At 37.0% G+C, this 25,594-nt stretch overlaps 1 protein-coding gene across 6 annotated transcripts in view; it reads right to left on the reverse strand.

Moving 5' to 3' along the window:
* The window catches only part of PSD3 (pleckstrin and Sec7 domain containing 3), a 593,010-nt gene that overhangs the window by 220,847 nt on the left and 346,569 nt on the right, over positions 1-25,594 (reverse strand). The window contains exon 1 of one of the 6 annotated variants that reach the window (XM_077773132.1): positions 4,431-4,589. The exons of the other annotated variants lie outside the window; for them this stretch is intronic. Within the exon in view, the coding sequence (XP_077629258.1) occupies positions 4,431-4,589 (159 nt within the window). Of the gene's footprint in view, positions 1-4,430; positions 4,590-25,594 lie in introns of those variants that run through there. 6 annotated transcript variants of the gene reach the window in all.

Consider the following 25,594-nt stretch of genomic DNA (forward strand, 5'->3'; position numbering starts at 1 on the left):
CAGGTCATGATCTCATGGTTCTGTGAGTTCGAGCCCCACGCTGGGCTCTGTGCTGACAGGTCAGAGCCTGGAGCTTTCTTCGGATTTTGTGTCTCCCTCTCTCTCTGCCTTCCCCTGCTCACCATCTGTCTCTCTCTGCCACTCAAAAATAAATTAACATTAAAAAATTTTTTAATCTTATATTTAAAAAAGAAGGAAATAAGTGATATTATCAACATGAACTTTTATAGATTTATGTTTCAAATCTATAATCGGCTTACTCAAGTTAAAAACTAAATCGACCAACTCAGTATGCTAATGAATCCTATATTTAGAAGGGCAGACCTGACACCATGACATGGCTTGTGGTATTTCTGTAAATGCATGATTGTATAAAGAACTTCTTTAGACTCTGTTTTCAAAAAAGTCAAGAATAAGTTCCTTTAGAAAAGTTGTATAGAGCCCTCCTCAGGGTGACGGCCATGCAGTGACATTCAGGTAGTGTCTGTGTATGCCCGAATCTGTGCAACACGTAGCAATTGTATAAAATGTATTGGAGATAAGGTGTTAAATGCAAAGATGTCTACATGAGTATGTGTATATTTGTTTGTGAACTTCTGGTCAACTGCATTGCTGTTCTCTGCCTCCTGGGGCGCTTTTCTATTGGTTACAGTTCAAAAATAACTTTTTCTTTTTTTATGTTGCCTCAAATATCATGCCAGTTTTCATATTTTGGACAAACTCCATTTAGGGGAAGATGTTTAAATCTCTGTCAGAAGTTACTCCAGTGAGCAGCTTTGTGATAATTACTCACCACAGGAAGAAAAACGGCAGACTGCAAGGAAGAGACTTTAGTGTTTGGAGTTAATGAAAGGCATTACAAACTCCAGTGAATGAAAGGCAATGGTTAAAATTTATGAAAAGTACTTAAAAGTGTCCTTTTAATCATCTCATTTTCAATTTGGGTAGATTAGTAAAAATGAACTTATTTATAGCACTTTGAGTTTCTCTGTGGCTCAGTGATGGCTTCTCCAACAGTGTGGAGGAAATTACTTTCTATGCATTGGGGATCATATATAGAACTTCGGTATAATCTCATTACAATAAATTGCCTTCCTTGTTTCAAAGTATGTCCCCCCCCCCCCCCCACAAAACCAAGAACAAAACAACAAAAACACCAAGAAACCTAAGCAATATTTAAATAATTTATACTGGAGATATAACTAGATCCATGGGAGACATGTGGAAATTCTTGGCAGAGTTGATGCCTAATCAACATTTCTTATACTATACATACCAAATTCTGGAGTATCTGCCTCTTAAGAAATTGATTCCAAAATGTTACTTCTGTCAAAAGCAGAGTAACCAGCTGGGCTTGACAGCAGGAAGGTCTGTACTGCCCCCTCACGGCCAGGAGCCTCACTGATAACTCTTCTAATAACAGATGCTTAACTGATAAATAGCTTAAACCAAAGTCACAATTAACACAGTTGAACAATGAATGCACTCATCACAAAATGCATATCCTTCTAAAACGTACTGACATGTGTCCTACATCTGCTTCAGAATTTGAAATAAACAATGTTATAGAACAAAGGACAAAACCAAGTTCTATCTGGAGGTCTAAAGAATATAATTTAAAATACCTAAAAGGAAAAAAAAGGCCACATAGAATATCAAGTTTTAAAGAAAATAATAAACAGACTGTGTTTTAGTAGTTTAAATAATATTCTTCAGACTATGTCAAAATGAACCACAAAGGATTAGAAAAATGAATTTTCTTAATTTAAAATGATTAGATTAGGGAAAGCTATTTTGTTAAAACAAAAAGCAAGAGTATCTAATCCTTTCTGAAGTCCTTTAACACCTGCTTCAAATGAAGAACAAAATTGAATAAGCCAGATAAAAAGTGAGGACAACAGATGAATCAAACTTAAATAAACCATTATGTTTTTAGAGAACAGAAGTTAGAACCTTGAAAAATAAAAGCTTTCAAGGAATACAAAACATGTAATAACTCCAGCTCTCTGACAAAGGACAATTATTAATATACCTAATTTAGGAAAAGCTGGAGTTCTAAAGAGACAAAATTAAATCCCAGGAGCGTATATCACAAGCACCTTACCTTTTTGGAGGGGGTGGGGAGAAGACTTTTTTCTAATCATTGGATTAGATATCTTTCATTTTGGATAAAGAGAAAATTAAAAAGTTTTATTTACATGATTAGCAGGAAGAAACACTTTGATTTTAAGTGCTAAAAAAAGTACTACTAGATAGAAGTAAAGTAAATAAGAACTCTATTATTCCCTGGAGTAAAAGGTTTACACTGTGGATAGAAATACGTGTTGATACATATTTACAAATCTATAATATAATTCAGTCTCCTATATTTATGGTGCAAGCCTATCCTGTTATCCAGTTAACTTCATTTAGGGAACAAAAATGGTTAGTGAAAGATGAAGTTCAATCTATCTAATTTCCTATTCTAATGAATGGTCCTTCTGGTGTTCAAATTAAAAAGATTAAATAACCCCACAAATATACTTTTTGTGAGATATTGGGGACTTAGTTGCATTCTTAAATATACATTCCAAAACTTAGAGACCACATATGCTTAAAAAATATAGTTTAAAAAATTTGACTATAATTTCCAAAGTACCATATGATGACCTATTGATTACAATTCTACAGGGGTCTTTTATACTATTCACTCCTTGCAATGCTGGCAATATTCTGAAAGAAAAAAAATGTCTGGCTTTCTCTTGCATAGATCCAGTATCAAATAAGAAAACCTGTACTGTGTAACAAAAAAGTATAGTAGAAAGTCTTTTCATTTCACATCTATGCCTGATTCCAACATTAATTATACTATCCAGCCATAGTACTGAGTAAATAGACTAATATTACAATGCTTAAATCATCAACAGGATTGGTGGTAGATGATGATGATGCATTTATTTCCCAAAGTCTCTGACTGCATACTGTGGGCATAATCCATGTTAGAACAAAATCGAAAGATGCTTCTTAGCACTCTTAAAAGGAGCCAATTTTAGAGCCATGTTGAGAATCACATGCACGCTTACATACATTTGGTTATTTAACAATATAAGCCATCCAGGTCTATCACAGCAGGAGACAGTAGTCATCATGCCACGGGGGTCACACAGGGGTTTCAATAGAGACTGATACATCACCATGAAGTCACATTAACAGGACTGTAAAGAAGACATGTGAACAGGACATGTGAAGACACATATTTCTCCCCCAAAGATACAGCTTTTAAAAAATACTGAAGGGGAAACAGCTATACCTGAAGCCATTCTAGCTAGAAATTTTGCTAATGATTGATGGGGTTAGATCCCACCGTGTCATAATCTAATGGGGTAGACAAAAAGCCAACTTGTTTCTTAAGGTCACATTAATGTATTTTGTCCCCTTCATCCCCACCTCTGCTATACTTTGAAGGGAACCTGTCATTACCAAAGTCTTTTAATACTGTAAATGTCACAGAAGGGGATGGGGAAGGTCAAAGGTGGGAGGGTGAAAGCCTAATGTCACTCTCAGTGGGTCTGGATACAGAACTTGTGAGAAGACTCAAATGCCACTGACATCCACCTCCTGAAGCTTTCTCTGTGCATTACCAAAGCTCTGAAATCTCCATCATAACCATCTACATCTCCAGCCCTGGAGTTCTGTGATCCTATGATTCTATTATTCCATTTTTAAACCTGTGGAGTGGGAGTGTTTCTGAGTACCCTGCTCACACAGATGGTGGTGGGAAGAATCTCAAGAATATGTTGCATGTAGTAAATGCCCATTTCACTACGTAATCACTCCCTTCACATTTCATATGAACAGAGAGAATATTATCCTACTGACAGTCACAAAAAAACAAGTGGTTAATGGCAGCACAACCAGCACACATATGTGTAAAAAACATGAAAGAAGAAATTCTTCCCAATTACACACACCCAAAGCTAATGACTTTGTACAAGGCAAGAATGTAGTTCAAAGAGACCAGATCACTATTACAGCAGCCCCATATATTGTAGGGAGAGGAAGGGAAGGGAAGGCAAAAGGAACTAACTGAATGATAAAATCATACACAATGTCTCTGTATTCTTGATATTCTAAAAATATACTGCACTGACAAATCATTTGTCAAGACAACCTTTCTGAGACTAAAAACAAGATCAACGTGCCAACCAACACTTTCCCACAATCATCTCATTTTGAGCATTGCCTCACCCTTCTCCACAAGCGAGCTTTTTACAAAACTGACCCATGCTGCAGCAATCTTAATATTTGGAGTTCAGATCCCATCCCTTTCATTGGATCTCACCTGATTATCTTAGAGCCATTTTTTTTTAACCTTACTTTCTCAGTCTGTCACTGCACATTAGCAAAGACTATATCAAATTTTCAATACGGTTTAACATGGCATTTTTTACCTTGGTATCCTTAGCAGAAAACTCTGAGGAGTTAGAAATTTTCATAGACTTTGACCGGTGGGACTGCCGCCGGATAGAATCCTCCCGGGAGTATTTCACGGAACCTGAGGTCCTCACCCGCACCTTGCTGGTACTCTGAACACTATTCACGCCAATCATTTTGAAGGTTGACTGGGAAAGAAGCTCGGAGAAATAAAAAGGCACTTTCCAACCGCTGCAAAGCTCTAATGCTGAAGAAACTCTGTCGGGTTGTGCCTGAGCAGCTCAAAGAGCAGAGATCCGCGTTAGCTTAAGAAACACCAGGCTGCCTCCCCCAGCATCTTCAACTACCCTGTTTGCAGCGAGTCTGATTGTTCCAGGCACGGCTCACGTCACTGGCTGCGAAGAGGAAAAAAATGCAATCCCACCCCTGCTACTCGTCTCTCTTTTACACACACACAGACACACAGACACACACACACGCATGCACGCATGCACAGACGTAGGCACGCACACTCCATATTCACACACTGGAACAAATGGCAATTGGCCAGGCAAGCTATTCATTAACATTCCAAATAACAACACCATTTCTCTTGTGATATTGTACAGCAAGCTCATTAATGTCAACAACAAAATAGAGATACCACAAATAAAAGTCTCAAGTAATTTGTTACGCACCATGTGGGATGTGAACAAAGATAAATCTCCAAACTGCCAGGGGTGGAGTGGGGGTGGGGGGAGTTGGAGGGTGGGAATAAGGATGGAAAGCAAAAGGCTCATCAATCACAGGCTAGTAAAAGGATGGTAGCCACAAAGGCATTTCCAACGATCATTTATTTTCCTCTCTTTCCTATTCCAGGCCACACATGGTTTAACACTAATTTAATTCAATTCTTCAATTCTGAAAAATTGAATGTTTCTTATGACCTTAGAGTACTGAGCCAGATATTTAGACAAGAATTGTGTCCAGTTGTATAAAAAATCCAGAATAAAGAGGTCACGCTACCTTCCTATCGTACTAAGAAGTTAAAAAAATTGGTCATTTAGCATGTTAATTTCAAATATGGCTTAGAGTAAGACCAATAAAACCAACTCTCATCAATAAAAAGCAATAAGCTTTTCCAAGAACTGTAAATGCTCTGTCAGCATATAAGAACACATACAACCTTCTGAGTAAGAATAACATATTGGAGATTATTAGAAGATAATTTAGCTCCTGACACACAGAGTCATTTTGAGTATAACACTCAGGACTGCAATGCCTTGCTCACTGCCCATCCCAGGGGTGGAGAGAGGATCAGCTAAATAAGTGTCCAGATAAAAGAAGTTTTAGCATTAATATAAATAACAAAATTTTAAAACAGTTTGTAAAATGCCAATCTAGGAAGACAGTCTTTCCTCAACTGATCAGTTCCTCAAGTCTGAACTTTTCCTTGAGGACTCAGGATGTTTAGGCTGTTTCCTCCGTGTCAATCGGCCCAGGCAAAGGGATTTTTTGGACATGAGGTTTAGTTTCACCCCCATGTCAGGTGGGGTTCCTCCCACTCTCCTCTAGGCTTCTTTACTTTTCATATTTCTGAAGCTTAACTCTGCTATAAGCAAAAAAAAAATTTCTTTTGATAGAATTCATTAAGTTTAGGGTCTATAACATCATTTTGGCTACTCTGTGGTAAATGAGTCTACAAAATCACTTTGGCTACTTTGCAGTAAATTTTCCTCTCTTCTCAGGTAATTTGAAGCTATTACATAACTGTTCTCTAAATGAAATTAAAAAAATCCATAGTGACTTTATATGTTACAAGGCATGTTCTAAAGACATAAAAAGTGGTACACTGTAACATGATAAAAATGACCATTTGAAATATGAATAATTCTAATTTAAGTATATGATAATTATATAGGCAAATATCTTCCATTTAGCACAAGTAAGCTTGAGGTAGAACCCATGAATGAACTAACAGCAGAGGCAAGATAAAAATTCAAAAAGTACTGTGAAAGAAAATGAGTCCCTTCCTCAGCATGGCTAGAAATAGTTTAAAAGAAACATGTCTTTTGGATATTTGCCAGTCACCATAATGAGGAGTTAGAACATGTATCCTGAGGAACTGAATTTCCTTTTTCTCCACCAAAAAGGTTACAGAAAAAGAATGAAAACCATGTGTTAGTATGTACAGAAATGGATTCTGATATACAATTTGATTTCTGGGAAGTTTAGCAGAAATATGCTATCTTTATCTACAGATTGTTCAACGGGCACCACCATTCCTGTAATGTCATTATTAATAAAAACTTTCATCTGTTTAACATGTTATACTTTATAGATGTAACATGTGTTATCTCATTTTGATTCTCAACTTGACAATTTTGTGAGATGGGTTGAAGTGACGTGACCACTTTATAGATGAGACAGGTTAGTTAAGTAGGCTAGCACAGAGACAGCATTCAAATCCTCACTTTTATCTATCTATGTATCTATGTATCAATCTATCTTCTATCTATTTATTGAGAGAGACTGAGAGCAGGGGAGGGGCAGAGGAAGAGGGAGACAGAGAATCTCAAGTAGGCTCCATGCCCTGTGGAAAGCCCAACACGTATTTAATCCCCGACCCAGGGATCGTGACCTGAGATGAAATCAAGAGTTGGACACTCAACTGACCGAGCCACCCAGGTGCCCCTAAATCCTCACTTTAAATCATTCTACCAACCACACTGTCTTCCACAAACTATCACTGTTTACAATGGACCCTTCCTTTTTAAACCTATAATAAACTTTTCTACAAGTCAGGGAGAGAAAAGTCTTCCTCTGTGCCTCCCTTGTATTTTCTGTTCCAACTTCTACTTGGACAGAGTGAAGAGAAACCACTACAATGCTATTAGTAGTAAGAATTAACAACAGATGATGCCTATAATATATCTAAGTATGTACCCCAAGTGGTGTACTCAGGGCCAGTGGCCTGGCCCCATCCCGTTGACCTAGGCTTAATTACCACCACTTTCCAATACCACTCTCTCCTTCAATCAGGCCTGTCTCTTCATTCCAGTTTAATACACTGGACTGTAGCTTTCACTTAACCGCAAATAAAATACAAGTTCAGCTCCTTTGAAGCCTTCCTTAATTACGCCCCACACGCTGTCCTCACACCTGGAACTCTGTTGCTCTACCTGATCCTCCACATAGCTGCCTTCCCATCATTCAGGATTCAGCTCAACTGTTACTTGTTCTAGGAGACTTTCTCTGTCATATTTCCTTAAAGAGCCTCCACCTTCCACCCCACTCATTCTCTGTCATAACTGCTATCTCCTGGTCTTTATGGCACTCACTGCTGTCTGAACTTAACTGCACCTCAGAGCCTACAACAGTACCTGGTGGAGAGCAGGAGCTCAATGACTTTTTGTCAAATAATCAAATTCCTTAAATATATAGTAATCTTCCCTTCTCTATTTTATTTCATGCTGTTCAGCTTCTAAGGAAATTCAGCATATTTTTTTCCTGAAAAATGAAGATAATACATAATTAATTTCCTTCCTAATGGTACAAAAGAGTATGCAGTGAAATTTAAGTTCTCTCCCCCACCAGTTCCTAGTCCTCTACCTAGAAAAAAGCACTATTGTTAGTTTCCCATGTATCCTTTCAGAGATCATCTATCCATATACAGTATGTGTGTGTATGTGTGTGTATTTTGTCCTTTTCTTTCTTATAGGCTATAAATGAAAGCATGATACATATTCTTTTTTGTTTCTTGCTTTTTTCCCATATCATCAAGATCCATCTATGTCAGCACAAAGCTACCTCACTCTCATCAACAGCTGTAAGGTATATTCCAGTATGTGGATGTATCATATGTTATCAGGGTCTTATTATTGGACATTTAGTTTTCAGTCTTTGCTACCATAAATAAAGGTGCAGTGAGTATGCCTATAACATACCACATCTTAAAAAATATTTAAACAATATGGTTTTCCACTTGTTTTCTGAACAAGTCTTATTTTCCTTCCCCGACATTTATTTCAAACAAACCACACTCATCATGTTAGGTATCTGGGGTTCACAACCAGATTCATATGAATCATTTCAAAGACTCATGGGATACCCCTGTCCTACACCCGATCCTGCTCTGAGTGGGCTTGACTGTCCTTAGACTTTTAGCCAGCCTGTACAGAGATAGCCTGCTTGCTATAAAATACAGACAGGTCTCCTAGAGGACAGTAGCTATTTAGAAGTTCAAAATAACTTTCCATAAAAGCTTTAACAGAAAATAAAGGTGACTTCCATATCAAATAGAAATAGTAAGAGAAATCTAATCATGCAAATTAACTAAAAGTCTGAAAACTGGTGCTTCACCTTCTGATGCTTTCTCTGACTGAGGATACTATTTAGTACATAAAACCTAAAAGGCTGCTAAGAAAGTGCCCCAGTTAACGGTCAGCAGAAGAAATTTCTAAGCCTTTCCACAGAAAGAGTCCCAGATAAACCAATTTAATACCATGTTCATGTGTGCCTACTGGGTACCAAGTGCTGGGGATATATACAACACCAGTATAAGACCCCTAAATTTAGGCAGCTCATAGTCAGTTGGGGATAAGGGTTAGAAAAACAGAAAATTCTATTGCCATAATTATAATGGTGAATACCTTTGATAAATCAATGAATTGAAGACTTGCAGACCTCACATGAGATTGAGAAGAGAATACCTGGGGTATCTAGGCAGATGCTTCTTTCCCCTCTAAGAGAATATCATGGAACCATTAGCAGAAAAGATACTGAGTTATGAACTCTGAAGAGAAGGCAAAGTGGTAATTAATTCTAAATACCAACTGTCCAAAGGTGCAATTATTAACACCATATACACAAGGGCTAGGGGAAGGTAGAGAGGGATGAGGTGGCAAGAAGAAACCAGCTTTAGTTTATTTTCAGAACAGAACAGTGGATGTAACATTCACCTAATTCAAAAGAATCTCATGGCGTTCCCTTGGCTCTTTAGAACACACAGTCTTGTGTAATAGAGAGTAAAATGACAGAATGCTGATCTGGGAGTCAGAGGTCAGGTGTTCTCTGAGGATATCTAGCCATGATTGTTTTATGGTCCAACATCTTCAATATTGGTACTACCGTCATAAAGGTACTAATGAATGATTTTCTTCTAGGCCATTCATATAAACTTAATTTCATTGGGAGCTGGAAGGGACCTTAGAAATAATCACCTTCAATCTCTTCACTTCATAGGTGAAGATTTCTGAGACCCGGAAACATGAAGTGACTTGTCTAGGTTCTCATAATGAATAAGTGACAGAGACTTGCGCCCAGGTTTCCTAATTTCTAACAGAAGTTGTTTTTCTCCTGTGCTGTTTGCTTCTTGAAAGCTATGGATTCCATTGCCATACACCTTTTCAGACTGCAATAAGGGTTGAAATGGTTACCTTAAAATGGAAAGTTCACTATGGGAAGGCTGACTCCAGATGTGAAATGGAGGGCAGCCGCTCATATAATAACTGCAGAGGAGACTTGAAAAATCAATTCTACCAAATAGCTTAGGAACTAGTCTCAGGGTCCAGGAAGATGTGTGACAGCTTCCTGTTCCTGACATGGCAAGAGTGATATATGTACCCTCCCATTCTCTGGGTGCTATTCCTTTCTATACAGCAACATGATTGAAAAATTAGTTAACCTTCTAGAGGACAATATCTACTTTTAGTGTAGTCTTTGAGAGTACATAAAAACAAACAAAAAAAGCTTTAAAACAATAAAATAGATAAATTAGATAAAAACTTATCCTTGCCATATTTTCCTGTTTTCCTCCAGGCTTTACCATAATTCTGCAATTTTTCCAATCTGGGGACCCATTTTGAAACCTAGCAAATGGTGATAGTCTAGATTCTTCTAGTACTCTATACCCCAGGCCTAGATCCTGACCCACAGGTTGTATGCCCATATGAGGCCTCATGCAGGCTCACCTGCCTGACACCTGTGCTGATAGTGTGACCTGAACTCTGTGGCCATGTGTCACCAATCTACCACTTTCATGGAATGGACATACCTCAAGCCTACTTTCCAAAGCAGGACTTGGAAAATTTCTCTGTGAATAGACACTGAACCTGCTCTCTGGTCCTTTTATCCTTCAATCCCAGCCTAATGAGCAAGTTTCACAGTCCCTTCCCTTTGTCTACTGGCCCTTTTCCTGAAGGTCTGATAACGCTTTTTTTATGCATCTAAGCTAGGCACAAAAGTGAAAAGTTTTGTCTAGCAGTGGGGCTACAGATTTCTTTAGGTCGTAATTCAGTACATAAGAAGTAAGAGCTGCCTAATTTTAATGAACAACCACTGTCTTCAGTAATTAGCAGTTGGAAGTCAAAATCCCTATGACTTGTTCAACCTATGAAGACGTATTACCTCACTCTAGCAGCCCTCAATCTTGCCTCTATTATCACATGCTTTAGTTCCATCTGTTCCTCATACAAAGCAACAGGATGGGGAAAAAAATCTTTAAATAGAACCTTCTTACATTTAAAATTAAATAACATTCTTGGGGGGGGAAAAACACCCTGTAAGCGTGAAATAGTTCCAAACTTGAAAAAACATCATTTTCCCTCATGAAACCAAATCCAGTGATGTAAGACATTTAGAAAAGGGTCAAATATTAGATTTTCTATTTAGACATACAGGAAAATACAGAAGGAAGACTTCATCTATGTATACCTAAGACATAGTTTTCTATGATGCTGTCACATTCAGTTCAGGCCTTCTGGAATGGTAGAAAAACCTATCACGTATACCTGAAACACTATAAATTCCTCTTTCGGTACCACAAGAAGGTACTTTTCATTCTATCCCAAAATACACACAAAATGCAAACGTAGAAATGGTTATCATTTCAGAGCCCTAAAAGATGTTCTTCTAGGAAGTAAACCAATAATTATAGATGGGATGGTAAGTGCTGAGAAAATATTCTGTTCCAGAAGCTAATCCAACAAGCCTACCCACAATAATCTCTTTATAACATTTAGAGTTAATTCAACAAATATTCCCTAAGTGCCTAACTCATGCCAGGCACAGTGTCTGGTTGAAAAGAAAATGGTTAATGATCGCTGCCCCTGCAGGGCTTCACACCAAAGACAAATTATTCTCTAAGTGTAAAGCAATGCTAATCAAAGTACATGACTCTTATTTTTTCCCAACCCCCCCACCCCATGATTTGTATAGAAAAGGCACCACTTTTTCCTGCTTCTCTTTCATTTATCAGAAAATCCTTAGAAACCACAGAATTTCATTTTCCATTTCTTTGGTTAAGTTGCTTGGTAGTTTGGGTCACTTTATCAGTTTCTATTAGTCTTTAATAACTTCATCATGTTTAATTTCACCAAAAATTGTCACCACTTAGTGTTACATAAGAGTAATCATCAGCTCTACAGTACAAAAGACAAAAAGACCTGTGTAATTCTGTTCACCACTGTCATTTCCCTCATTCACGATGTTAGGCACGAGAACAGAATATTAGCAAAACCAGACAGATTCCTGCTCCTACTGAGTCTGCATTGAGATTGACATTAATCAAAGAATCGTAATTAGTAACTAATCAAATAATCCCCAAGCAAAAGTGTACCACTGCCATGAGAAGAAGCACAAGGTACTGAGAGTCTACAACAGATTCTGGGCTGGTCATAAATCTTGGAAGGCTTTCCTTGAGGAAGTTGATGATGAGATGGAATCTGAACAACAAACAGGAAAGAGAGGGACCAACAGTCTAAGCAATTGTAGCATAATAGTAGTAGCTGCGGTTATCTTTGTCAAAAAAGGAACCGTAAAAATTGTTAATTCGGGGACATCTTTTGTTTTCAAACCTATCTGTGACTTTCACTTTCAAAAAGACCAAACTGCTCATACTAATATTATTTTAAACCTCAATCAGTAATTCCAATCAAAGAAAAGATTGGAACACAGAGTGTTAGGAACAATTCAAATTTCTATAATACCAAAGTTGTGCTCTGGAGCTTCGGAAGGTCATTTCCAGGGGCAGAGGGTCCCAGGTGGGAGGTTGAACTGGCATAAATTTACCTTCAAGTAAACTCCTGAAGGGTTTAGAAAATCCTGGAGCAAATTCAGGAGTCTATATCATTTTGAAATCAGTAAAGGCTAGACCATACATATTACAGACTATCAAATGATCAACTTCTCAGACTAAGCCAGATTTTTCCAATGGAACCAGACCAGTTAGAAATGTGCAACCTTAAAAAAAACAAAACAACCAACGAACCAAAGCAATAGATTTCTATTTACTTTTCCCCGCATCATGTGGCCAAGGCAATGCCTGTGCCTTCTACAACGTTAATAGCACTCAAGGTGGCAGTAAAGTGCAATGGTTATAAGCCAAAACAGACCAGTGTTTACATGTTGGCTGCATCACTGACTGCATGTATGACTTTGGGTAATTTACTTGAATTCTCTAAATCTCGATGAAAAATGGGGGAAACAACTCAATGTACATTTGTTGATTTTAGGCTACTCATCAACAACAACTTCCTACTTTAGGGGAAATCCTTACTGTGGGCCAGACGTGGGGTTACAGACAGTCTCTGTCACATAAGCTGGCAGCCAAGAGCCATGTGACCTATGCTTGACCACCTGGTGTTCCCAAGGAAGTGACGTAAGGACACATAGATAATGACTGAGCAAATCTGTTACAGTAGCGTTGGCAGTTGCAGGGTCCAGGCCACACCTTTCTCATGGAAGCAATTTGGCATTTTCCTCTGCTGTCAGCCTTCCTTGGTTAGAGCCTATCTTCCACTATAATTCTCAAATAATCTCCCCGTCCATTGTGTGAGATACCTGATGACCTTGTAATAAATTCTTTTTAACCATATCAAGAGTCAGTTTCTTTTCTTTAATTCATTCATTCATTCATTCATTCATTATTGTAGTCAATAATCTTAGCTGTTACAATGACATTATGGTAGAGAGGAAACACAGATGAAGCAGTTAGCATACCTCATATGTGAAAGGCATATTTGTGGTAACTGAGTAGTAAAGTTAGATCTTGATGCTCTAAAAGAGTTGTGATTTTGAGACCTGAAAATACTCCTGTCTGACTTTCATGAAACAAACAATAAAGCAGCTCAAGCCAGAGTTTTGCTTCAGTAATGAAGATTAAAAAGATCCTGGTATCTATTTAAGCCTGGGACACCAAACAGTAAATAATAATAAAACATTCCTGTTCCCTATGCCTTAAACACCTACTTACCATTCCCACCCCACCAATCAACTCTGCTCATCTGGTCCCACCATTACAGTGCTCCCCAAGTCTCTGGGGAAAACATCCTACAGAACTCTAATTAAAAAGTTAGGTTACCTCTCTTGCACTTCTTACTTAGATAATAAGTTAAAATTATTCTGATAAATGAAATGGCTTTCAGGTTAGCAGTGGTCATTCAAGGGATCCTTAGGGCTGGCCAAGTATGTGGAAGTTTATACCATCCCCCCCAAATACTACTAACTCTTAGATACTAAAAACAATCCAATACACATTAAATGTTTTTTAATGTTTGTTTATTTTTGAAGGAGAGAGAGAGAGAGAGAGAGAGAGAGAGTGTGAGTGGGAGAGGGGCAGAGAGAGGGGGACAGAGAATCCCAAGCAGGCTCCAGACTCTGAGTTGTCAGCACAGAGCCTGATGTTGGGCTTGAACTCCTGAGCTGTGAGATCATGACCTGAGCCGAAGTCAGACGCCCAACTAACTGAGCCACGCAGGTGCCCCTCCAATACACATTTTAATATAACAGGAACCAATAAATGAAAACAGAGGATCTAAGACAGACAGCAAGAAAAAGGGACCAGAGCTATGACGTGCAATTTCTCAAATTCTCTAGGGATAAGACTATCCCTAAGAAGACTAAAGTTCTCCAGTGGAAGGGAAAAGCTTCTTAACAAGAAAAGCAACAACAAAGGGCTGATAAGAGTTAATATTACAGCAATACAGAGATCACAACTTGGGCTGACTAGGTGGAGGCTGACAATTTAAACTAAATCTTAATATCTCTTAGAGGAAGCTGTAGACACAACAACCATTGATAGCTGACAGTCCCAAATGAGACTTGCAGAAAGAAAGTGCAAGAAATGAGACTTGCAGAAAGAAAGTGCAAGGATGAGGTAAAAGGTAACAAGATAACATCATTCATGCCTCTTGCCACAATATGTTAGAAATATAACTGGTTAAGATGTCAAGTACTATAGAAACAAACTCTTAGACTTCTTCCATGTACTAGAAGACCCCTGAGAGATTTCACAGAACTATGGACACCTTCTACCTATTCCCATATAGGGGACATTTTTATTATATAATAATTGATACAAAACATTTAATGTTTATGTAAAATATGAAAAATAATGAAAGAAACACCCATCAACCCTCTCCTTCCATTATATGAAATATAATCATCACCATTAAATTTTCTGGGGCCCCATCCTACCTGTCTTGCTCTTCCTCCATATAAACACTGGAAAACAATTTTGCATGATCTTATAAAGCTTAATTTGCCTACTCTTATGACCTGGAAGTTCTTTTCCCAGGACTATATTCAGAAAAGCTTTTACATATATGCTTCAAGAGATGAACTCAAAAATGTCATTGTAACGGGGAAACACGGGGAAAAATTCAAATGGTTAAATTAATTATGGTAATTTCATACAACAATACAGCATATTTTCCTATTGTAAAGTAAACTTTGTAATAGGAGGGAAAAGGTAATGAATATTCCTGGGTGGAAACTGTGCTGGGCTGCCCAGATGCCTTTTCAGGAAGTAAGAACACATCCAGCCTCACCGATTAGCTTTCTCTGAGAAGTGCCCTGAGCTGAAGATTGTCTGGCCCAAGTTCACTGCCTCTAAAGAGGGGATGACCTGGATCTGAAGAGGAGTCTATAGCTGCCTGGCCCCTCTACACCCCACTGAATCACAGTCCAACTTCTTTTCCTCTTTTTTCCACAGCACCCCCACCCTGTTCCACCTCCCTGGTATGATTGGGATTCCACTCCCTAATAAACTTCTTACAAGTTAATCTTTGACTCAGACTATGCTTCCCAGGGAACCTTATATATGCCAGAAACTTTGTTTACATTATTTCATTTAATCTTGTGACACATCTTACTATGCAGACATTATTAATCTCATTTTAGAGATGAATTTTAGAGAAATTAGCTGAACTGAAGAAAGTGATTCAGTTAAAACAGCAGCACTTTGCTTAACTTTTATTAGTATATATTCCTAGAAGCAAATAGAAGTACATTCCTTTTAAAACATTCTTTAATTCAGGGGCGCCTGGGTGGTTTAGTCGGTTAAGCGTCCGACTTTCGCTTAGGTCATGATCTCACGGTTCGTGGGTTCGAGCCCCGCGTCGGGGTCTGTGCTGACTGCCAGCTCAGAGCCTGGAGCCTGTTTCAGTCTGTGACTCCCTCTCTCTCTGACCCTCCCCTGCTCACACTTTCCCTCTCTCTCCTAGAAATTAAAAAATAAATAAATAAATAAATAAATAAAATATTCTTTAATTCAGGCACTAATTATAATTTCCCTCCACAATTATCCAGGTTTTACTATATTACAATAACACAGTGTCATAGTCACTCAACAAGTTATGATGAATTTACTAGTTCATCAATATAAATATAAACAGGAAATATTTTTTTACTGAGCTAGTTCTAACAAATCTGGCTCCACACTTTATTAGAATGGCTATTCTGACTAGGATAGAGGGGAGGTATTCAGCCTTAAATTATACTATCATTGGTTTGGGGGGGAAATGGAGGCAGCACTATCCACCAGAAATATAATGAAAGTCACATACATAATTTGAAAATTTCTAGTAACTTCATTAAAATGAGTAAAAAGAAAACAGGTGGAATTAACTTAGGGTTAATAGGGCTGTTGCTGGAACTATCCAGAGACTGCTTCTCCACCCCACTTGCAGCTAGATGCCTGCCAATGAAATGTGACGGGAAGGACTGTGTGCACTTCCAGGAGACCTACCTTTTTATTAACTACACCCCACCCCAAGTTCTCTTTCCTCTTTTACAAGCAAGATCTAGAAAAGTTAAGGTGTTCCCAGGTTTGCTAAAGCCACAAAATGGAAATATGCTGCTATTTTTCATCATAGAAAAAAAGCAACTTGCTCACCAGGAAGATCTGCCTTGGACAACTGGGTAGGAAGGAAAATAAACCTCTAATGTGTTTGGCCATTATATAATTTGGGATCATTTAGTGTCACACATTAATCTACCTAAATTGATACACCTAGTTACAATTAAGAAAGAAAGAGGACCCAACATTTGATTTTTGAGTTTAATTTCATGGTGACAACATGGTATGTGGTAAAAACTGTAGTTTTATATTTAGCGAGCTGTCTCACTTGGTCAATTATTCTATGAGGAAGGGTTTCATCAAAAAATGCTTCCTGGGATGTTTATAATTATTGGTAGAGATGTCAGGTAATGTAAGGGTTACTGGGCAAAACATGATAAGAGAAAAATAAAAGGAATTCAAGTAGTATGAAAGATAAATTAACCATAAGAAACTTCTGGATAGGCATACTGATACACAGAATGAGTGTGTGTGTATGTTTATGTGTCTGTATCTGGATGTATCTCTAAGACCAATGTGGGGCTTGAACTCACCACCCTGAGATCAAGAGTTGCACACCCCACTGAATAAGCCAGCCAGGCGCCCCCATAACAGGTGTGTTTTAAGATACTGGAAAAAGAAATATGTGAAGCATTTAAATTACTTCCATTATTTAAACCAAAGTTTACTAGGGTTCTTCTCAGTACTACACATTGTACAAAGTGTAATGAGGTCTTGAAAAAAGAAAAATCAAGCTACAGCTTCTGTTCTTATTTCCTTCTTTCTTCACTAACAACTGGTGAATGGTTACCTTTTTGAACTTATTCCCAAGTATAAAATTTTTCCCACAGGCAGTTAATGAATGACAATATTCCTGGAAAATTTTTATGAGGTGACCTTCCTTATTTGCAAGAGGATTTGATAGAATCTTACTTCGGTCAAACCCTGTTTATCATTTTCCTAAACCAAGAATTAGAACCTAAGAAATTAACCACCACCTCTGGGGCTTTCATGTTAACACTAAACATATCTTTTAAAAACAAAAGCATAAAATAACTCAGCAACTATCTCTGTTTCCCTCTGAAAACAGATTTCTTAATCACTTGACACAATTTAAAAAGATACACAAAGTCCAAAAATTATTATATAGTTAGAATATGAATATTTTCTAGATTATAATGAATGAGTCATTGAAAGGGTATATATATTCATATTAATAAGTAGAAATATGATGTGCTTTCTAGAGTATGGTTGTTTCCTTTTGGATCAAATTCTTCAAGATATAAAATACCACTTAAACAGTGTGAACACTGCTTAGAGGCTATATCCCACATCCATCTTCTTAAGCCTTTCTGCTATACTTCTAATACCCTGAAAACTATGTTTGAGAAAATCAACAATTTTCTTTGAGAGCTAAGAATAAGCAGAAAAATAACTTCATCATTTAGCAGGCCTGGAAGATGAAATAACAGCTTCTAGGCAGCTGTTTAGAGGTCTATACTTTTATCATTGAACAGTTATCTGTTTATAAATGATCTGAACTTTGGAGAATAAAGATTTAAAGAAACTTTATTTTATAAAACCAAAATGTTTAAAAGGCTTATTTACCCATCAAAATCAAATAAAACACAAAATAGTCCAGATACGTAAAACATTGGAGAAATCATTTTTATTTAAGAGGAAAGCAAGGCCAAAATTAACAAGAGCAAAAACAGGAACAGAAGCCAAACCTCTAAATTTTTAGACTCCAAGATCAATGGATTTCACAACATCATACTAAAACCAAGCCACAGGATATTGAGTCCTCCTTTCCTTTTGTCCTTTCTTTTCATCTTTTTTTCTTTACCTCTGCCTAGGTTTAAAGAAACGGTAAAACAGAAAGGGTGGACTGAAATTCAAAACACTTAAGTGAAGTTGAAGTGATGCCGCCATCCTGCCGCCATCCTGAAGTTGAAGCAGTCCCGCCTTCCAAGGACTTTGGAAGAGTCCCTTCATATCTCAAGGCCTCAGTTTACTCATCTGTATAGAAGGTATGATCTCTAAGGTCCATACGGATTTAGAGTTCCACAATTTCACAAAATAGTATCTTCTCTTAAATATTATAACTAAAAAAATGTTGGTCATAGGAAATGATACTTTAAATTGGTATTACTCAAAGTTGGAGCTGGATATTTGATAATTTCAATAATAAAACATTTAGCTTATTGCAAATTTTAAACCCATGTATAGTAGTATACTACTTTACCAAGCCCCTATGTAAAGACTGCACAGCTTAAAACCTACCATATAGCAAGGTTCTCTCCTACAAAACAGAATCATACCGATTTGATTCAAAAGAATATAGATGATCATTTATATTACAATCCAGTTAAACCAAACATATATGTTAATGCCATTATATGAATTAAATCCATCATTGTGAAAGAAGCAAAAAGTAGTTTCCTAATAGGACACAACAAATAAATTCCAAGAAATACACATGTATCTGTCAAGGTGAATTTTCTTCATGGAGTTTATTTGATGTTTAGTGTTTGTCTTTAAGTTGATAATTATTTTTAAAATGGAATTATTTACCAGTTGCAACAAGCTTTACAATAGCATAGTTGTAAGCTCTCCCAAGGGTGTAAAAACATACTTAAACAGTAGAGACTGATAGACAATACTTCATCTCAATTTTTTCAATCTGACCAAAAAAAAAAAAAAATCATAAAAATGTCTCCGTGTGAAATACTATGTTTATAGGACCATTTATGGCTCTTGGGACTTTTTACCTACACATTATATGAAAATTATGTGAAAGAACTGAAAATAAAAGCAAAGCCAAAAAACTCTTCAAGATCTAATTTTAACACTGTACTTCTCAATGCAGAATGTCTCCCAAGAATCGTGGGGTTAACTTCAGATACTCAGAGTGACATTTACTGCTGCAGGTATTACACTGATAACTCATCAATCTGTAGACGAAGGCTGAAATCACCAATTTGTAACCAACAGTTGTTTCTACATGTTCAAGATTATCTGGAAATAGATGGAACTGTTTGTTAACTCTACATTCTCCCCCAATAACTTCAAAACATGACCTGATTAATTAAGTACATTATACTGAGGCAACACAGCACAGTGATTAAGAAAGATGGAGGTGCAAGGAGAGATATCATTTACAATTTAGGGAACTTTGTGCTATATTTTAAGCTTTAGTTTTCAACTCTATAAAACAGGGAAATCTTATGTACATGTGTATGCATACATATGTGTGTGCTTGTGTATATATATATACACACATAAATATATATGTGTGTGTGTGTATAAAACAAACCTACTATGGATTATTCTCAGAGTTATATAACAGGACTTAAAATGTTAGCTTTTTGGAAAATACCTATACCTTAACTGGTACTCTTTACAAGAGGCCCTTTATTGTTCTGCGCACTGCTTAGCAGAGCTATTTTTACGTTCTCCTAAAATGTCCTTCTCTTATCTCTTTTCTGATACTGTCTTGATTTTTCTGTTTTTGTGAGAACAAGAACTGAAAAATTCTAGCAAGAGAAAACTCTTAATTGCCAGTGTCAAGAGCTGCATAGAATACCCTTAAATTCTTTGCTGCTAGGACTCCAGGAAGGCAACGCCACCAACAGTCCCTGAGCTTTCTCATTGTTCTCTTGGTTACAGGGGCTCTTTTCTTTGATGAATTCATATTTTATGAACCATGACAGAGATTTTCCTCATGCTTTCTGTGGCTGTAAAAGAGAGTGAAACTCACTGACCAATATGTAAATGAAACCTGCAGCTACACCATACCCACCCGGCTCAGGAATGGCTTGCCCAGAGTTATTATCCCTTCAACATACCTAAAGGAACTTCAACAGATTTTCAGGAGGTTGAATTCAAAATTGCTTTCCTTAAATTCCTCATTATCTTGAGATTACTTGAACTCTGAGGAGATCAAGCATTTACTTTTCAAGGATAAGTTTAAAACAAACTTCTAAGAATATAAACAATTAACAATGTGCCATTTTTGTTGGTGTAAATAATCACCCACAGAAAACACACTCCCACATAGAGAATTCCCTTGGAAGTATAACTGTTAAAATAAATAACATACAAATAACTTCCACAGAAGACTGTGATTATAGTACAGTGGATGCTATTTCTACAAGACCAATTGACAATCTTTAGTTTTCTTTTTTAATAAAAAGTAAATGAGTGTGTTTCTAATGAGAATATGTAACATTAAGCCTGAAAATTAGTAAGTAAACCTTGCATTTTAAAAACAAGTGAATAGAAGTGAATGCAGTTGAATCTGAAAGCAATCATTTTCAGAATTTGGCCTAAAGAATACTGACAATGAATTTCACATTAATGAAAGTGCTTTTAACCCTGAAAATACTGCAACATCACTAGTTTATTTCTAAAATTGTGGCAATGATTTTCAAAAAAAAAGCTGATTAATCAAAACAAACTTCCTGGCAGATAAGATCTAAAACAAAGATGCCAAAAAAATCATAAAGCAAATATCAAAGCAAGGCATAATGTACCAAAATATTGCTTCCCAATTGAAAACATGCATTTCTGTCTTCTCTTCAAATGCTAACTTTACTGTCACTAAAATAAAGATCATTTACTTTATTCTGAATATTTTTTTCCTATTAGATTATAAGTGGGGAATGTCCCTTTATGAGAAGACCAGTTCTGGGAAGATGAACTTTCACAGTGAGAAACCTTAAACAACACATGTAAGGGAAAATAAGAGAATTCCAGTGCTTCCTACTGAGTTTCCATCCCAGGCCTGCCAGGTTATTGAGAGAACTCCTGCCTAGTTCCAATGAGCCCATTTTCTTTATTCTACCTTCACAGAGTATACTGTCCATAACATATTTGCCCTGCTTAAGATATAAAAACTGAAAGTTTAAAAAATAACACAAGTTAGGGCACCTGGGTGGCTCAGTCGGTTAAGTGTTCGATTTAGGCTCAGGTCATGATCCCATGGTTTGTGAGGTCAAGACCCCCATCAGGCTCTGTGCTGACAACTCAGAGCCTGGAGCCTGCTTCAGACTCTGTGTTTCCCTCACTCTCTGCCCCTCTCCCATTCATGCTCTGTTGCTGTCTCTCAAAAATAAATAAAAACATTAAAAAAATCTTTTTAAATGCTGACATTTATTTATTATTGAGAGACAGAGCATGAGCTGGGGAGGGGCAGAGAGAGGCAGAGACACAGAATCCGAAGCAGGCTCCAGGCTCTGAGTTGTCAGTACAGAAGCTGACCCGGGGCTCGAACTCACAAACCACAACAAGATCATGACTTGAGATAAAGTTGGATGTTTAACCAACTGAGCCACCCAGGTGCTCTACATACTTAAAAAAAAAAAAAAAAAAGGAAAGAAAGAAAGAAAGAAAGAAAAAGAAAAAAACGGAAACACTGAGATAGTACTTTCACCTGTCAAATGGGTCCAGAAATAGTAAGGAATAGCCTTTCTGGAGTACAATTTCATAATTCAAATAAAAAGCACTAAAAATATATATTTATCCTTTGACTCAGCAATTCCTACATAAATAATGAAGGAATGAAAGAATCTTTAAAATAGAAACAAAATATCTACTAACAGAGAACTGGTTAAATAACCTACAGCATAAATAATGAAATGCAATGCAAGCATTAAATTTTTACTAAAATATATATTGATATGTAAAGATTTTTAAATATAGAAGTTGACAAAAATAGACCATATCACTTAAATTCATGTTCGTTTATGGCTATAGTATAAAACTCCTAAAGAGTGCAACACAGGCGGTTCTTGCATGTTTCTCCTCTGGAGAGGGGGGTGAGTATATTTCACCTGTGGAAGGAAGTGTATTTATGAACAGGAAAGTGGAATGTGGTTGCTGTATCATTGAATAATATGTATTTTGAGTGTAAAGAAAGGGAATAGTTTTGTGACCAAAACGATAATAAACTGTTTTTCACAAACACCTAAATAAAGCCTACTCCCAAGGTTTCCCAAGGAAACGTACCTAATCCATTGATGTTGGCCACAGCCATGTAATTTGATTTGGCCAATAACATATGAGTATTCGAATATGATCTATGTCACACACCAGTAGAAGCTTTAAATTCACTGTAGTTTAAATTCACTGGGCTCAGTCTCTTCTATCACAAGAATGGGTCTGTCCACAGAGGGACTACCTCTTTAGGCTGGATCTCCAAATGAGAAGACACTTGGAGCAGAACTTAGTCACAGTAGGAAATAAATCTGATTTATTGAATTTTTGAGGTTGTTTGATATGTAGCAAAGTTATTTAAAAAATATACAATGCAATGCTATTCTGCAAAATGTCATTATGGGAGAATTTTTCTTTTGTTTCGCTTATCTTTATTTCCTTTTTTTTTTTTTTACAACTATGTATTACATAATCACACAGTAGTTCAAAAGTAGCTCAACAAGCTAGAAGGATTCACTTTGACTGCATACATTATAATGTCTAAAGAAATATTAGTCAGCTATTTGTTAGCCAAGGAAGAACATCAAAAATGCCATACACAAAAGCACTGGCAGTGCCCATCCATGCACAGTACAGAGGAGAAGAAGCCTTAGCTAGTGAGCTTAGAGATATTTTTGGTCCAACTGGCAATCTCCTAGCTCAGAGACGGGTACAGAAGCTGTAGCTAAGGAACTCTTGAGATTTGTGGTCCATTGCACACTCATCCCTATTGGAAATGGCTACATCAAGCCGCCTTATTAGCTCAATTACATTAAACATTCAATTCATCTAACTCCTTCTGTCTTGATGACACTCCAGCCAAACAGTCTTCGGAATATTACATGGTTTCACATTTTCAACCAATGGAGAAGAAATTTGCTGATACAATGGGCTCAGATAAAGTTACTTAAGTTAATAAAGTTAATAAATTGGGATTCAGATATCATTTTTAGGGAGGAGAGCAACAAAGAACCATTCAAAAACTACATCACAGTGCACCCTCCTCTCCTTTCCAGGAACCCAATTCCTTCCTTTCTGCTTCATACACACGTCAAGTATACGAGCGCTTTCCTCTGCAGAGAACTATAAGCTCCTTGAAATCTTCTCCCCATAGCAACAAGTGAGCAGCAGAATCTCAAGAAATATTTACGTAATTGATTTCTGAGCACATTAATTTGGCAGTTTCGGGGCAGGGAGGCTTAGGCTTTAAAGAGAGCAGTCCCTCACCAAACATATTTACTACTATTGCAAGGCAGAGTCTTGAGCACTTATTTACAAATTATCTGAAAAAGAAAAAGTTACAAGACTATGAGATAAATATGGTTATCATTCTCATATTCTCATATGAGACAGCAAGACTCAAACGATTAATAACATTCCCAAGGTCAGTAGTAGTACACCTGAGATCCAGAGTCTATTAGCTTGGTTTTATGAGTATTGCCTCCTGCTAATTTTAGCTTCTTACACTAATGTAAGACTCACTGGAAATGTAACAAGATAGAAACTATTACACTCCTCAGAAGAGTACAGTGTGAGACTGGAAAGTTTGGAACAGGAAGTAAGAGCCCCAGGGAAGAGTGCTTGCATAAAAACAGAAAAATACCAATTGGTCTTCTGTGGAGGGCAGGGACCAGAGTTCTTGTCTGGTCAAGTGTGATGTGAAAGTCTGGGACTAGAGCTGAATTTCTAAGGACAATAGAGGGCAGATGGGGCTTTGCGACACACAACCTTACCTGCTTTTGGCCAGGTAACAAACAACCTTGTTGTTGTAATGGCAATGATGTAAAGAATATTTATTTACAGTCTTGATAAGGTGCCTAATCTCACCCTAGAGGTAAGGGGAAAGAGGCTGAGAAGTCATGTCTAATTTACAGTTAATGGGGCTCACTCAGTCTTAACTTACTCTTTCTTCCTTCTTTACACATATGACAATGAGAAAATAATTACAAAAATTACAGTAAAACTCCTTTTCTGTATTTGAGAAACAAGGATAATAATAATAATAGCAATTCCTTGGAGTTACACTGAAAGGCCTAAATCAGAGGCTGTGGTAAAATATATATTGCACATTGAATATAGGGGCAATCCACTGCTCTCTCCTCACTTCCCATCCCTGTGAATCTGAAAACAACTTTAGATGTCTGATCCAGGCCCAAGGTTTTAAAAAATAGTTAGTTTATCAATAGACAAATTTCTAACTTTTAATCTTAGCAGTACTTCTGGGTACAGCCATCACTGATGAGTTGTGGATCATACGGTTGTCTTTCCATGTTTTTTCAGAAAGCTTTTACTCTAGTGTTCAGTAACAAATAACATTTTTATCATGATCCAGTTCAGACAAGACACACATATATGTAATATAGATCTGAAACAAAAATTTCAGAAAGTAATGCTTACCTTTCCTATATGTACTACATTCTTAACTATTCCATTTTAATAAAAGAAATGCTAGCCACAAAACAGTAGATTGACTTAATTATTCACTAACCTATAATGTAAAAAGCACTGGTCTAGACTATACAGGTCTAAAAGACCCAATTTGAGGACATTTATTTTATTGATGTATTCATGTATGTATTTGTTTACTGTACATCTACGAATTATAACACTTTAAAAAAAGAATATTTTGATATTCTTTAAATTATCCTAATTCACCCGTGCTTGGGTGGCTCAGTCCGTTAAGTGTCTGACTTCGGCTCAGGTCATAATCTTGTGGTTTGTGAGTTCAAGCCCTGCATTGGGCTTTGTGCTAACAGCTCATAGCCTGGAGCCTGCTTCAGATTCTGTGTCTCCCTCTCTACCCTTCCCCTGCTCATGCTCTGTCTCTCAAAAATAAATAAATGTTAAAAAAATTTAAATTATCCTAATTCAGTTTGTTCAAGAAAGGTAAGCACTCTACAAACTCTCAATTACTTAGCTTGTAAACTGACGGTAATTTTAAAATGCAATTTATTTCTAGAGACTAAACATTTTTAGACTTAGTCTCATTTGCTAAATATAACAGATTTCTTTTTAAAGGAAGAATACTTGAAAATGTTTTCCAAACACAGGTATCAAGGCTCTGCCTCAGCTGTTAAAATTTATGGCAGGCATGACAAACACAAGGCC

Source organism: Crocuta crocuta, unplaced genomic scaffold, assembly GCF_008692635.1.
Source record: "Crocuta crocuta isolate KB4526 unplaced genomic scaffold, BGI_CrCroc_1.0 scaffold177, whole genome shotgun sequence".
Lineage (NCBI taxonomy): Eukaryota > Metazoa > Chordata > Mammalia > Carnivora > Hyaenidae > Crocuta > Crocuta crocuta.